Genomic DNA, 15,345 nt, shown 5'->3' with positions numbered 1-15,345 from the left:
CATATATATAAATATCTATAAGCAATTATAATATATTCTCCTTTGTTTGGGAATTTGAGCTACCCATTTCAAGTGCAGATTGTTTCCAATTTAATTAATTAGCTTAATTTGCAACTTTCAATTTATAGGGATACTATACACATATATATAATTAATAATAAATATGGTGCTAGTAATATAATATATTGGTAATCTCTCTTTTTCTTCAATACAACATCATATGTTATAAATAATTAAATGAAAAACAACACACATATATTAAACATATAACTAGAAGAGAGAAGTAATAATGCTCAATTTTATTGATGATTTGTATGATAGTACACAAGAATTGAGAAAAAAAAAAGAAAAAAAAAATCAAAAGCTGATGAAGATAACATTTGTTTTAGAACAAGTACCACAAGATCTCACTTAGAATAATTATTAATAATAATATTTTAATTCATATAGTCAGATCCAGAGTACTTGCTCTCTTAATTATCACTTCCTTCTCACCATGATGATGATTTTTGCTAGGCTTTGATGAAGAGTTTGATGATGATGAGTTCAAAGATAAAGATAATAAACTACTATCATCAACTACTTCATCATGATCATCACTTGATGAACTAATAACCCTTTTTTTCTTATTATGATCATGAATTTCCACAATAGCATTATTATGATGAGTAGTATTTGTAGTAGTAGTTAGCCTTAGAGACAAATCTAGATCATTAGAATCTGATGAAGCTTTCCTTTTCATTGAAGAAGTAGAAGTAGTAGTAGTGCTAATTACTAAATCAGAATGTGTAACATTATTATTACTACTAGTAAGAAAATTTGTGAGCTCCTTTGGTTTGTTCACTTGAAGATGAGCAATGGAGTTTTGGTCAATTAGGGGGCTTAAAGAAGAGGAATGATCATCAATAATATCTTTGATGATGAGTTTGTTATTATGAGCTTTATTTCTCCAAGATGATGAATGTTGATGATTATTGATGATAGAAGAAATGGTATTACTAATGTTGTAATTTTTTGAAGGAATAAAATTGCAAGCATTATTAGTATTATTAATAGCTAAGATGTTCTTCCTTTCAGCCTCTGATGAAGCATAAAATCCAGCTCTAGAATATTGCCTTAAGTTGCCAAAAGAACTAGTTGTACTTATCCATGAAGGGTCACCAAATCCATATCTAGGGGGAATATAAAGAAACTAATCAATATATTAAATATATATTGTAAATTTAATTGATGTTTATCATAATTAATATTTACCTGAAGCTTGAGCTATGGCTAATTTGTTTGTATCCTTGAAGCATAGGAAGTTGGCTGAAGTTGTAAATATTTCTATCTCCACATTCCACTAGATGCCTATGATGATGATATTGATCATGTGAGCCAATAACTGTGTCAAAAAACAAAATCCATATATAATTAGGATATATATAAACCTAATTAAACCCATTTCTTTCATCAAATTAGACCTTAATTTAACTGTAGTAAAAAAGAAATCCATGTAATTATGTGTGTACCTTGGCCTGCATCATCAATCTTCTTGCTTCTATACATCTATAATATGACCAATCAAAAACCCAATTACAAGGAAATCATATATATGAACTATACCAATTAATATTTGTAAAAAAAAAAAAAAAAAAAAAAAAACCTTAAATTGATGAATAATTAATTACCTGTAAATGGCTCTTGACATGAGCAATACTTAATCCTTTAATATTCATCAATTGAAGAACCAACTTGGGTGTAGCTCCTATACATATATATACATATTAAAATCAAATTAATTAACAAATCAAACATATATATATGTATATATATATAGTACTTACTTTCTTGTCCACCGAGTCTTTCAACAGCATGAACAAAACGAAGATGAAGATCTGGAGTCCATCGAAGTCTTGGCATCTTGGATCTAACATAAGGCCTAACTGATGAAGATGATTTATTGACCTTATTATTATCATTATTGTCTTCCTCTTCCACTGTGCTATTGCTTGAGCTCAATCCTCCATTAATATTAGCCTTATTCTCTTCTCCACTTTGATAAACATGATCTTCATCTTCATCTTCTTCATATTCTAATCTTGTCTTTGAATACTCAGAATCATCACCACTACTACTACTACTACTACTTATTGATCTACTATTAATACTACTACTCTTAATCATCATGATAAAGTTTAGATCTTTAATTACCACCTAATAATAACAAGCCTTAATTAAGTAATAATAATAACCGTAATGAAATAATAGTAGTGAATAATATTAGAACTGTAATGAAATAATCTTGTCTTGTGTGAGTTTCTTCTATCTGTTTCTCTATCTTTTTCATGCTTGGACAGATTAAGAGAAACTGTGTAATGAATCACAATAATAAGAAACTATATTTCCCTCGAAAAAGGCATAATATAGATGTAAGTACTATTGAGAGAAGAAATGGAAAAACCCTAGATCTTAAGAGACAAGATATATAGAAAGACCTCAGGCAAAATGATATTTTATTTCATTATTACTTGATGGTATATATAGAGAGAGGATGTATATAGATATATATATATCTATAAGTATATGTATATATATTCCTTTAGTATACATATATGGTATATATGTGTCATGATGATATGCATGCATGCATTAATTAATGTCAGCTTAGCTAGCTAGGAATATTATTACAAGAAATTAAATATTGAAGAAAAAAAAATATTGTTGATGGGAAAAATCAATGTGTATATATATATTTATATCTATATATGAAACATATATATTTGGGCATGGCCACGTGATTCCAAATCCTTTTCATTTTCTATATGGGGTTTAAAAAAGAAACATTTGTCTTGTAATAAGTATTTCAATTCTCCCCGGTTAAATAATCTTACAATTATTATTATTATTATTAGGTTTTAATATGTGTTTCTTCTGTAAATAAACAACAATAAAGGTCAAAAGTTTACTAAATGTGAATGAGACTGAAGCTATACAAAATTAATATATTAATAATATTAGTGTTGTATATATAGTGGAGATTCAAGATATAACTTAATCATTACATTAAATTTAATATTATCTCTCATTATTATAAAAAAATCATATTAATTTGTGACTAAAAATAAAAGGGAAATTTCAATTTTTGACCCTAATAATACAACCTATATCAAAATTTATACCCCTTTATAATTTGTACAAATTTAGTCTATTAATTACATGAACTTCCCATTTTACCCTTTTTTTTAAAATAAAAAAAAAAAACAAGCTAAAATCTGAAAGTGTATTTCTCTCTCTCTCTTCCCTCTTCCCTCTCTCTCTCGTGCACCACTCTCTCTCTCTAGGAAAAAATTGAAAAATTTATGAAAAACCGAAGCTGAAATCCGTCCCACACGTAATTATTTGCTGTTGCATGGTTGTTTTCTCGGTGGGTGTTGGTGGAAAACCGAAGAACAATACAACATCACTCAAGAATCTTACACCATTATAATGGGTAAGTTGCATTTTAAGCATTTTGTTTGACTTTATGTAGTTTAAAATTGTTATACGTGTGTTTATTGTTGGAACTGCTGTTTTTTGGTCTGAAATTGTTGAGATCTGGCAGATCTGGTTTTCAGTTGATTTCTGGGTTTTCCAGTGTTATCGATGTTATGTCGATGATATGTCGATGGTTTGTCGATGATTATAAAGGAAAGGTCAGTGACGACCATTATCGACGTTATGTCGACGTTATGTCGACATGTTGTCGACATCATGCAACCAACTTTGGGATTAACTATTTGTCGACATTTTGTCGACATGTTTGTCGACAGAATGTCGACAACAAGCATTTTTTGTTGTTTTTGAGAAGTTGTCGATATTTTGTGGATGATGTCGACAAAATATCGATGCAATGGAAAAATACCGTAGATAAAACATAACATAACATTGACAGAAAATAAACTTCATTAAAAATAACAAAAAAAAAACATAAAAAAAAAACAGAAAATAAAAGTTCATAAAAATTAAAAAAAAAACATTAAATAAAACCCACAAACCATAACATAAGAAATTATTTTTTTTAAAATTCTTTGGCTTGTGGGTGAGCCTTGCAATACTTGCATAATGTTCCGTGCTTCACAGGTTTACCGTTGAAGATGCCCGATTTGCAACGACGGCATCCTTCTGGGAACCCGAGTGGTGGAGCCGGCCATTCACCGCTTTTGCAAATTCTCTTTCAAGTTGCATGAACCTGAACTCGTTACCGTTTCGCTCTCTTTCGAAAGCTCGAGCGGCGTCCAAAACTTTCTGCATTGCAGGAGTAACTATGCCAACATCCTCCTCCTGCTTCAGCTCCTCAGGAGTTAGGATGGGGAATTTGCCGTTCTTTCTTGGGGCCATATTTCAAACTTAAGAGAATAAGAGAAAATTTTTAAGAGTAAGAGATAGGTAGAATACAAGAGCACTTATGAATAAGATTTCCCTTTGCTTTTATAGAGCAGTAAAAATGTTGGGAATGTATGAAAATTTAATGGTCATTAAATGCGTAACTGTACAGGGAAAAACGCATGAAATGGCGTATTTATCGACAGAATGTCGATACTATGTCGACATCTTATCGACAACATGCCAATTTAGTGTCACTGCTAACACATTTGTCGACGACATGTCGACTTCATGTCGATATGTTGTCGATAGGACACGTGTCTGACATGCAACGTTTCAGTTGGGAAGGGTTGTTGGGAACGTATGTAAAATTTATTAACATTTAATGTGCAACCGTTTTTATTATCGATATAATGTCGATGGTATGTCGATAGTATGTCGATGACGAGCATGGTTGTTGTTGTTGTCGATTGTATGTCGATATTATGTCGACACAATGTCGACAATCAGTGCCCTAATTTCTGGTGTTGTGCTTCTCGACATTATGTCTATTGATATCGATGGGATGTCGATGTTTATTTTTTTTTGGTGTTTTTTCTTTTACTCACCTTGTTTTTTTGGTTTGCAATTGCAGGAGACAAAGTGTTCCTTGTTGTATCGTACGATGGTGTTTGGTTATGTGAGAATTATAATTGGATCTACAAAGCAAATAGCAGCTTGACGTTGACAGTTACAACCGAGACAACCCTACAAGAACTGCGACAAATTTTATATGAAGAGTTGGAAGTTGATCCGGTAGCGTATGATTTAAAGTTGGAGATTTGTTCCTTGTACATGAAGGGAAAAATGGTTGCGCCAGAGGTTATTAAGAGAGAACGCCAACTGAGAACGTTTTTAGAGATGAGGGCAACAATGTCAAATACAGAGTTTATGCCATTATTCGTGACCAAGGTGAGAAAAGTTGGGAATTCGGAGCCTACGCCGCCTACTAATCCTCTCCCTCGGAGTGTGGTAGGGTCTTGCGTTCCCGAAACAGATGTTGGGATTGGTGTGAATGAGGAGGTTCCGGCCAATTTAGAGGTTCCGACCAATTTTGATGTTCCGACCAATGTAGGGCAAGAACAAGAAGCGACAGGATTTCATCAGTTTGAAGAGTTCGATACACCCTTCTACAATAATGATCCTATTGTAGATTTGAATATGGACGATGACCATGATTTAGCAGTCGATGAACCCGTAGCGGGACCATTGTTGAGGTTAGAGTGTGTACCGAGTAACCAAGGTACACAGCGAGAACGACAACCTCGTAGTGAAAATCGCACTACACCTGGAACTAGCAGTAGTCGACAAGGCAAAACTGAAGAACATGCTCGTCATGCAACGTTCTCAACGTTCTCCTCTTTAGAAGTTTGTACCAAGTTCAAAGCTCCCATGTGGACAAAGGAAGATATAATGGAAAATCATGAGCTAACTACTTGTTTACAAAGTAAGGAAGCGGGGTGATAGAGCTTGGTAATTTTTATGAAAACAAGGAAGAACGGAGACAAGTTGTGGGTAGGTTTGCCCTTAATAACAATTTCGAGTGGATGGTGAAGAAGTCATCCCCTGATGTGTTGTACGTTACATGCAAGGCTCCAGATTGTAAATGGAGATTGAGGGGGAGGAAGAAGATGCATTCTGACAACTTTGAGGTCACTGTATTTCACAATGAACACACATGTAACTTGAATGCGAGACGTTCAGATCACCGTCAAGCAGCACCATGGGTAGTTGGCCACCTTATTAAGGGGAAGTACACCCAAGACGGAACTAAGTACAAGGCTAAAGACATACGAGAGGGACATGTTTGACAACTACGGTATCGCATGAGTTATGTGAAGGCGTGGAGGTGCGGGGAGATGGGACTTACGTATGCTAGGGGTACGCCCGAGTTTTCATACATGAAGCTTCTGGGTACTTGTACATGCCGGAACGAAGAATCCAGGTACCATTACCGACTTGTACTTAGAGGATGAGCGGTTCAAATCTTGTTTTATATCACTCGGTGCATGTAGAAGGGGCTTTTCTTTTTGTCGTCATGTTTTGAGTATCGATGGCACCTACTTGAAGACGAAGTACGGCGGTATAATGTTAGTTCTGTGGCATACGATGCGAACAACCAATTGTTGCGGTTGCTTATGGTATCATTGACAGTGAGAATAACGACTCCTGGACGTATTTCTTACAGAAGTTGAGGGTAGCAATTGGCGTGGTTGAGAACTTAGTGTTTGTGTCAGATAGGCATCAAAGCATTGATCATGCTGTTGAACTCGTTTTTCCCGAAGCAGTCCACTGTGCATGCTATCACCACATTGTTATGAACGTGAACGCCAAATTCAAGACTGATGCTTTTCACAACCAAATATATAATGTTGCTTACGCATGGTCGAAGGCCGAATGCGATAGAGAGTTCGAGAAGCTTAGAAAGATGAATCCGGCCATCGCTGCATATGTGGAGAGTATAGGGTTTGAGAAGTGGGCTCACCCTTATTGTTTGGGCGATAGATACAACATCATGACGAGCAACGCTGCTGAAAGCTTCAATAGTGTCACAGAAGAGTTCAGGAAATATCCAATAACTACTTTGGTTGAATTTATCAGGTTCACACTCCAATCGTGGTTCGCTGATCGCCTCGAAAATGCTGACAAATGTGCCACCCCTTTGGCCACGCTCTTCGAAAAAAACTTGGCAAAAATTCATGAAAATGCAAGGTACAGGCGCGTCCAACGAAATGGAGCCAATTTGTATAACGTTGGTAGGGGACCTAACGGTGAAAGAGGTGGTGATGTGAATCTAGTTGAAAAAACATGCACCTGCGGCGTGTTCACGTTATTGAAACTCCCTTGCCTTCATGCATGTGCCGCGGCATTGAAAACGAACACAAGTGTGTACACGCTTTGCTCACCTTATTATTCAAAAGAAACGTGGAGGAAGATTTACGATGATACCATCAATCTCGCTGGTGACGAGGATGATTGGGTTCTCCTAACACATCAAGAATATGAAAGTTGGGGTACTGTGGAAAAGAAGCCCGTAGGTCGTCCAAGAAAAAGCAACGGCCGGAAGAAGACGGGAGAACCGTTTCCGTCCGGTGATAAAAAGGTTCTGTACCACGAAACTGCAGCCGCTGTGGTGCTTCAGGCCACAACAGAGCAACATGCAAAGCCCGCATCTGAGGCGTCTTGTACGTATTCGTTGGGAAATTTGATATATTGTAATGACGCATATTTTGTCATAGTTATTTTTGTTGAGGTTGAATATTTTTCAAATATTTTAATTATTTTTAGGTTTAATAGTTATTTTTGTTGAATAATGTTGATATTTTATATTTGAAACCACGTATAATTATCAAAATTTGAACGAAAAGAAAATCTATATATACATAACTGTAATGTTAATTACACAAAATATACAATGTCCCAATAATTAAAAATATAATCGCTCGAGCATTTTGGTAAAATAAATCGACACACCACCGTTGACGAAACATGGCTATCCGGTCTGGCGTCACATCGGTCAATCCACGCTGCATCATGAGATGCTCCACATACTCAATGCAATACACGCCACAATCACCACTAAATGCAAAATAAAATGTAAAGTCAGTCTAACGTAAAACATATTTTAATACTATAGTACTTTTTTATCGCTATGTACCTGGTTGCTGACTTCGGAACTAAGTCGTGAGTGGCTCGACTCGCGTGCATTTTTGGAAGCACCGTGATGTCACCGTTAGCTAACGCCATGATCTGGTTGTTATGTGGAAATTCCCGATTGCAAGGATTAGCGAGGGCAGCAGTTCTGACCAAACATTCAAGATGGGTTCCATGGCGGTCCAATGACATACGATGGAATCACAGTCGTAGACATTAATTTTCCACAGCTCTATGTCCACTTCAACTGTGACCCAGTGTCTTGCCGTGGGAAGGTGCAGAACGAAGTAAATAAACTCGTTACCCCTCCATCTCTCAAAGACTTGGGACTGTAATTACAGGGAACAACGAAACAATTAACAAACCATAATAATCTTCCCAAACAATTAACATTTAAAATCTTACTAAAACAATACCTTATGAAACCCTGTGCAGTAGTCCAGGATATATTCCTCCCATTTAAAGTTTTTCCTCGGACCCTTGTGGCTCGTCCATGCACTGCTGATCATGGCGGTCACGAATGTGGAGAGAATGATACCCTTCTGAGGAAATGTCAGTGGATAGTCGGTGCGTCGCCTCCTCAGCATATGCATTGCTGCATCTATATGCTGCATATAAACGGAAATGTCAGTTACACAAAAAAATATATTAATTGCACATAAAGTTGTAAAGTGAAGTAATATTATAAAATACTTTACTTACGTCATCTGTAAGCCATTCCTTTGGTGTGAGCATTATCCAAAAGAATCCTGGACCGTAATCACCACTTCTCAAATCCCGAAGTCGGTGGTTCGGAATGAGTCCAACACACCACTTTCGGAAAGTGGTTAACAATTTCTCGTCCGGTGGCTCCAGGGGATCAAAAGTCGAAGATGGCCTATGTCTCCTCTTCATCTCCGTATAGTCACCGAACCATACAGGAGGCTTTCTCTTCCTCTTCCGACTCTTAACCACTGCAGGTTGTGCCTCTATGGACAGAATCTCACCCTGCGACTCGGTGTCATGTACATGGATAAGAGGTTGTGCCTCGATCGGAGTCGTTGGAGCTCCCTCATAAGGATCGTAATCGTCGGGGAAGACCTCATCCTCTTCTACTGGGGGTGAAGCAGCTGGTGGTGGGGTAGATGGATCTGCTGGGGCCTCCGGTGCTGAAGCTGTCGTTGGCGGACGATTCAACATGGCCAATATGTCTCTGAGCTGCTCCATAATTACGTTCTGACCACCCTTCAGCTCTACATGGCTGGTCTCGTATGCCTTCTTCAGCTCGACATGAGCAGCATACAGACCCTGAGTGTCACCCTCGATCCTATCCAACCGAGCCACTAAATCAGTGTACTCGGCACCCCGAACGCCTGATGAAGATGGTGCACCGGCCGAGGTTCGAACCATGGCCTGAAAAAATATATATCAAAAAATACGGTAAGCATACGATAATTCCACAATGTAACAAATATCACAAAACAAAAATAATAAAAAATGAAGACATAAAAAAAAGTTCCAAAAATTGGTACCTGATTGTCTCTTTCCTGAGTGTACGGGACCCGAGTCTACGGTACCCGACTACTGCCTCAGCCTCTGTGTCATCCACAGCATCATCAACCAGGTTCTCCACACCATCGTAAGAAATGGTCCTCACAAATGCCTCCTCCTCTGTCCGTGGAAGGAGCCCCTTCACCACTTCCAGATTCTGTTTATGGTTTAACAAATATCAAAATAAAACCATTTAGCATTTATTACAAGCAGTTATGTTAAATAATTATTCAGAACATAAGTGAAAATCATACCCGTCTAGAAAATAATGCGCTGACGTCTTTCTTCCCAATATCGCCTTTGCTCGTCCGGCTAAGCATCCTGGGGAACCGAATCCCGTGGTTCGTGCCATACCTCTTGCCAACCTCCAAAATGGCCTCGTACGCCCAATATTGACTGCGGTGCGAAGCCATATGCTGTGTATTTGCACTCGTGCTGAACATCCGAACTCAGCTTCTTCTCGTAGTTGGCCTTCTGTTTCAACATGTCTTTCTGAAGCGAGTGCATGAGTCTGGCGAATGAGTGCTTCCCCCAAGGAATCCGGAAGAAGAACTCGAGGTCTTCCACATATCTAATGATGTGAGGCGTGATCAGCGCGTTGGCCTCGCGGCCCAGAAGCACTGACTCCACAAACAAGCACAAGCCGAGCTTGTACAAGTCTTCCGGGTTCTGGCAGTTTGTGAACTGAAGTTGGAGTGCTTCTGTCTTCACACTATCAGACCGGTTGAAATATTTGTTGATCAATCGGTCTGACCCCGAGCGCGCGACTGCGCAGCCTTCTCCTCTTCTGTTGGCCCCGAGGAGAAGTCCAAACCCGTAATGAGTGCAAACTCCAGCACCCCGAATCGGACCTCCTTCCGACCAACATAAAACCTCATCCTCAACTCCTCCTGAGCATCCACTTTCATTTTGTGGAGCATCAGCTGGTGAAATAACACCGAGGAGAATGTCAGTGGTACGGCATTCCAGAAGCTCCCGAAACGGCTTTCCTTCGCCGTGTTGTTAAGGTTGAACTCCTCAAACCGAGCTTTAATTTTGGCAAAAATTCCAGTGCCTATATGTGACGCGGCCGGTGAAATGCTCGGGTCGGAATAATGAGTACCGGGAGCCATACGAAAAAACAAAAAACAAATCAATATAATCGCCACAAAAATTTAAAAAATAGTCGACATAACATCGACATCATGTCGATATTCTGTCGACATTATCAAACAGTAAGTATACAAAAAATTTGGTCGACAAACAGTCGACATACTGTCGACATGTAGTCGACATTATCACAGAAACAGTTTAAAATAACATTGTGGACAACATGTCGACAATCTGTCGACATCCTGTCGACATGTTGTCGACATTATCAAACATATGTCAACTACATAACAATAGTCGACAAGATATCGACATAAGGTAGATATCCTATCGATATTATAGACCTCCACTTTTATTCCAAATAAGGTCGACATCCGATCGACATACCAATGATATCCTATCGACATACACTAACATATATCAACTACATAACAATAGTCGACAAGATATCGACATAAGGTAGATATCCTATCGATATTGTAGACCTCCACTTTTATTCCAAATAAGGTCGACATCCTATCGACATACCAATGATATCCTATCGACATACACTAACAACACAGACTCAAACACTTCCAATCTTGTCGACATTATATCGATAACCTATAAACAGAAACCTATATATGTCGATATCCTATCGATATCCTATCGACATTTCATCGATAACTACGTAAAAACACACAAACACCATTGAAACATATCCAACATATACAACCTATCACAAGAAAGAGCACAAAATATACAAAAATTCCACTAATTTCAACAGCATGCAATATTTCACATCCAAATCTATTAAAAAATTAATTTTTTTTTTAAAAAGAAAAACTTACCTTTGACTGAGCTTTGTGGTGGTGGCGACGGTCCGTGGTTGTGGTGGCGATGGCCTGTGTTGGGTTTGGACGAGCACGGGTACTGGCGACGGCCTGTGTTGGCGACTGTTCGTGGTGGTTTCCACGAGCACGGGTCGAATTCAAGACCGAGATAGATAGAGAGAGAGAGGGAAAAATCGAGTGGGAAGAAGAGGGTTGTTGGGTTCGGCGTCTGCGTGGTCGTCGTCGTCGGGTTAGATTTCGTTGTTCGGTTGTTTTGTTTTTGGGCAGGGACGAAGAGGAAAAGTCGGAGAGAGAGTGGGAAAGACAGAGAGAGAGGGAAAGACAAAGTGGGAAAGAGAGAGTGGGAAAATTAAATGGAAGGGGTATTTTGGGTAGAATTTGAAAATAGTGGAATTGTTTTGTATAAATTAGTAAGGGGTATAAAATTTGATATAAGATATATTATTAAGGGCAAAAATTGAAATTTCCCAAATAAAAAAAATGTGACTAATTATAAATCACTATTCTTATTTTGTGACTGAAAGGTCCGTGAATAAAGATATTAGTCACAAAAATTACAATTTGTTGTGACTAAAAGTATTTTTAATCACAATACTTATTGTGACTAAAAGTAAATTAGTGACAATTTATATTTAAAAACTATATTTTAGTCACAAACAAATTTTTGTTGTGACTAAAAGTTACATTATATTTAGTCACAAAATTTATGTTATGACTAAATATTTGTCATTAAAAGTGCATAAATGTTTTTTGTAATGTCTATAAATATCTTTTATTATAAATAATTAACTATAAAATGTATATACATTGTTTTTCAAATTTTTTTTGTTTCTATGTGAGTCTGCCCTAATATTTATAATATATATAAATGGGACAAATTGCAAGGTTATTTACTATATATTTTAATAAATAAAACTAAGGACCGAGAAATTGTATTGCTAATTTATTACTACTTATGTCTTTCTTCTTGTCTCGTACATATATATCATACCAAGTAATTAATAGTTTGAACAAATTAATTAAGCTTTAATTATAGTAGACTTTTTGTTTCAATTTTTGTCCTTTATGCTTGGTCATGATGAAATGTCTATAAATATATATATATATATATATATATATTTATGAAATTCTCTCCTTAATTATTCTTTGTTACTTATAACAAGACAGATTTAATTTTACTACTTCCTTGGCTGTAGACTTTTACATATAGAAACAAAAATAAGCTACCAAAAACTGATGATGCATGATAGGCTTAATTTGTGTTGAGAATACTCGTGTGAAATCAAATAAATAAAAATAATGGTACAAATATTTGTCTCTAATTAATAATCATGAACTTCTTTTTACTCTTTAACCATATCAACAATAATATATAATAAATTTACTATTTGTGTAGAATTATAAGTTTTAATTAATTTCTGTAGTACTAATTAATCATCTATATATATAATAGAATACAAATAAGTACTGAAAATATGCACATTAAAATAATAAAAAAAATACATGATTATTATGCATGGTAGGTGTGTTTGTGCTGTGTTCTCACATAATTTATTGTTAATATATATACTATCTATAATATTCCAATTAATTTCTGACCAATTTCAACCTAGCTATATTATATATTCTGACATTTTTAGATTAATAATATATATTAGGAAGAGAAAAAACTAATCCAAATAATTATTAAATCCTGTAACAAGAATTAAACTATTAAAACATTTTTTTTATTTGGGATTAAATCCAATTTTCCAATACTATAAATATTTATAGTAATTAGAGATGGTGGGGCTATGCATGTGTTATTATGCAGAGACTCAAAAACTGAAAAAGATAATATATAATTAATTATATATAGCTCAATTTCGTCGGGAATCACGGGGCTTGTTCCTTCTTGAGATTTGAGGCTTTGTTCTTTTGCTATTATATATATATAAATAATAATTAAATTTATTTATAAAAACATTTCACCTTGGGATATTCATGATCATGCATATTTCCAATTCCACGCTGTTTTTCCAGGTTAATTATTTATTATTATTATTATTATTATTATTATCATTATTACAATAATATATTACTACGTGAAAAATACTATACCTATAGTTATGTGTGGCATATATTAGTGTCCATATACGTACAAAAACTTCTAATTAAGTCTTAATATTATTAATTTAATTGAAACCAAATTCGTAACTATATTTATATAAATATGTATAACAAGTTACCTAACTACAAACTAATTAAGATATAACAAGTTAACAACTGATTAATTATACTATTATTTTTTTTATAATAATTATAATTAATTAGTACTTATATTCACAACTAATTAATAATAATTAAGGATGCTATATATAGCTAACATATATACACTTTCATACTTTTGGTCACGATAATGTCATGATCACACACGTACCTTAAGGAAGTTTCCTCTTTTTCTTTTCTCTTGACCTATAATAGCCTCTTTTAAATTTATCACTAACTTAGATTAATATATAATTATAAAAATATAAATTTAAGAAATAATCTATAAGGGTTATATATGAATTAGTATATATATATATATATATATATATATATATGGAAACTCTATAAGAATATTATTTATGGTTGCTCGGCTTATATATACATATATTAATTCCTATTTTTGATAGTGAAAATACTTAAACATATTATACATACACCCCATACCAAATAATTAAATAATAATGAGTATATATATTCCTAGCATATATAATCTCAAAGATATATTTCTATGAATATGTATGTGTGCATATGTATATATATTTTTGAAATGGAATATAATTATGTCTGCTAGAAGTTTCTTGGAGCATGGGAGGGGGTAGTTTCTTGTTGGCAATAATATATAATTATAATAATAAAAATAAAAATAATATACTAATAATTTAGTTCTCATCTCATCCATGATATCATCATTCTAAATGAGAATCACTTGTTTTTAATTTTATGGTTTCAAAAAGTAGTATATACATATATATAGTAGCTAGGTAGTAGTCATTTTTTTCTTCTTTCTTTTTAATTTAATTTATCTGGAATTTAAATTATCATTTTCAAGATTTTTTTTATTTTTTTTTCCAATGATATGTATATATATATATATATATATATATAGTTGTGTTTCCCATGCATGACCATTAAATCAGATTCATATGCTCTGAAAACAAAAGCAGCTCACTTTTGAGTTGCAAGAGAACTTTTTCATTCCTCCCACGTGTGTATGTAACCATACATCCTAATTTCACCAAAACCATACATATATATATTTATATATATATTATATATGCCCTTACATATATACATGTATATATACACACACATCACACTCACGGGCCTCTCGTCTACTACAGATCATATATATGTACCATATCCTAGTAATGTAGATTATTACATTAGTAATATTATTTCTAAAAATTTGTAAGGCTCGATACCACAAAAGAAAAATACATTTAAATATATATATAATGAAAACAGATCAGAGAAAAAGAAATGATTACGGTCGATATTTTGATTATATATAAATATGTATCCGTAATAAACAATAATTGGATGATTAATATTGCGGAATAATGAATAAAGATGATCGAATATCTATTTTATATAAAGTGTGCCTATATAATTGAATTTTTGTGTTTATGAGAAATTCATGGATAATTTTTTTTTTAAAATAATTTTCTATTCAAAAATAATATATTTTTTTTATTAAGATGTATTTTAATATTAATTTTTAAATAAATTAATATTACTTTTAAATTTTAATCGGGTTTATGAGAAATTTATGGGTAACTTTTTTTTAAAATAATTTTCTATTCAAAAATAATAATTTTTTTTTTAT

At 34.4% G+C, this 15,345-nt stretch overlaps 2 protein-coding genes across 2 annotated transcripts; both read right to left on the bottom strand.

The window, feature by feature from the left end:
* Positions 1-280: 280 nt before the first annotated feature.
* On the bottom strand, positions 281-2,512 carry LOC115697042 (putative Myb family transcription factor At1g14600). The gene is made up of 5 exons (XM_030623941.2): positions 1,827-2,512; positions 1,671-1,747; positions 1,512-1,548; positions 1,255-1,384; positions 281-1,172 (listed from the first exon to the last, which is right to left on the bottom strand). The coding sequence occupies exons 1-5, from the start codon at positions 2,167-2,169 to the stop codon at positions 443-445; spliced, it is 1,317 nt and encodes a 438-aa protein (XP_030479801.1). The 5' UTR covers positions 2,170-2,512; the 3' UTR covers positions 281-442.
* A 5,655-nt stretch (positions 2,513-8,167) lies between these two features.
* LOC133039575 (uncharacterized) lies at positions 8,168-9,980 on the bottom strand. The gene is made up of 5 exons (XM_061118465.1): positions 9,846-9,980; positions 8,740-9,429; positions 8,454-8,645; positions 8,232-8,366; positions 8,168-8,185 (listed from the first exon to the last, which is right to left on the bottom strand). Exons 1-5 carry the CDS (start codon positions 9,978-9,980, stop codon positions 8,168-8,170), a joined length of 1,170 nt encoding a protein of 389 aa, XP_060974448.1.
* Between the last annotated feature and the right edge of the window lie 5,365 nt (positions 9,981-15,345).

The sequence above is a fragment of the Cannabis sativa genome, chromosome 7 (assembly GCF_029168945.1).
Source record: "Cannabis sativa cultivar Pink pepper isolate KNU-18-1 chromosome 7, ASM2916894v1, whole genome shotgun sequence".
Classification (NCBI taxonomy): domain Eukaryota; kingdom Viridiplantae; phylum Streptophyta; class Magnoliopsida; order Rosales; family Cannabaceae; genus Cannabis; species Cannabis sativa.
Note: the sequence above shows the minus strand (reverse complement) of the source record. Positions and strands in the feature narration are given on the sequence as shown.

Coding starts and splice junctions, on each gene's coding strand:
- LOC115697042 (XM_030623941.2), bottom strand. CDS start 2,169: ATGATGATTAAGAGTAGTAGTATTAATAGTAGATCAATAAGTAGTAGT. Junction 1,549..1,670: donor ATGTCAAGAGCCATTTACAG/GTAATTAATTAT, acceptor GTCATATTATAG/ATGTATAGAAGCAAGAAGAT. Junction 1,173..1,254: donor AGCCATAGCTCAAGCTTCAG/GTAAATATTAAT, acceptor TATTCCCCCTAG/ATATGGATTTGGTGACCCTT.
- LOC133039575 (XM_061118465.1), bottom strand. CDS start 9,980: ATGGCTTCGCACCGCAGTCAATATTGGGCGTACGAGGCCATTTTGGAG. Junction 9,430..9,845: donor GCGATATTGGGAAGAAAGAC/GTCAGCGCATTA, acceptor ATATTTTTTCAG/GCCATGGTTCGAACCTCGGC. Junction 8,367..8,453: donor ACTGCACAGGGTTTCATAAG/GTATTGTTTTAG, acceptor CTGTAATTACAG/TCCCAAGTCTTTGAGAGATG.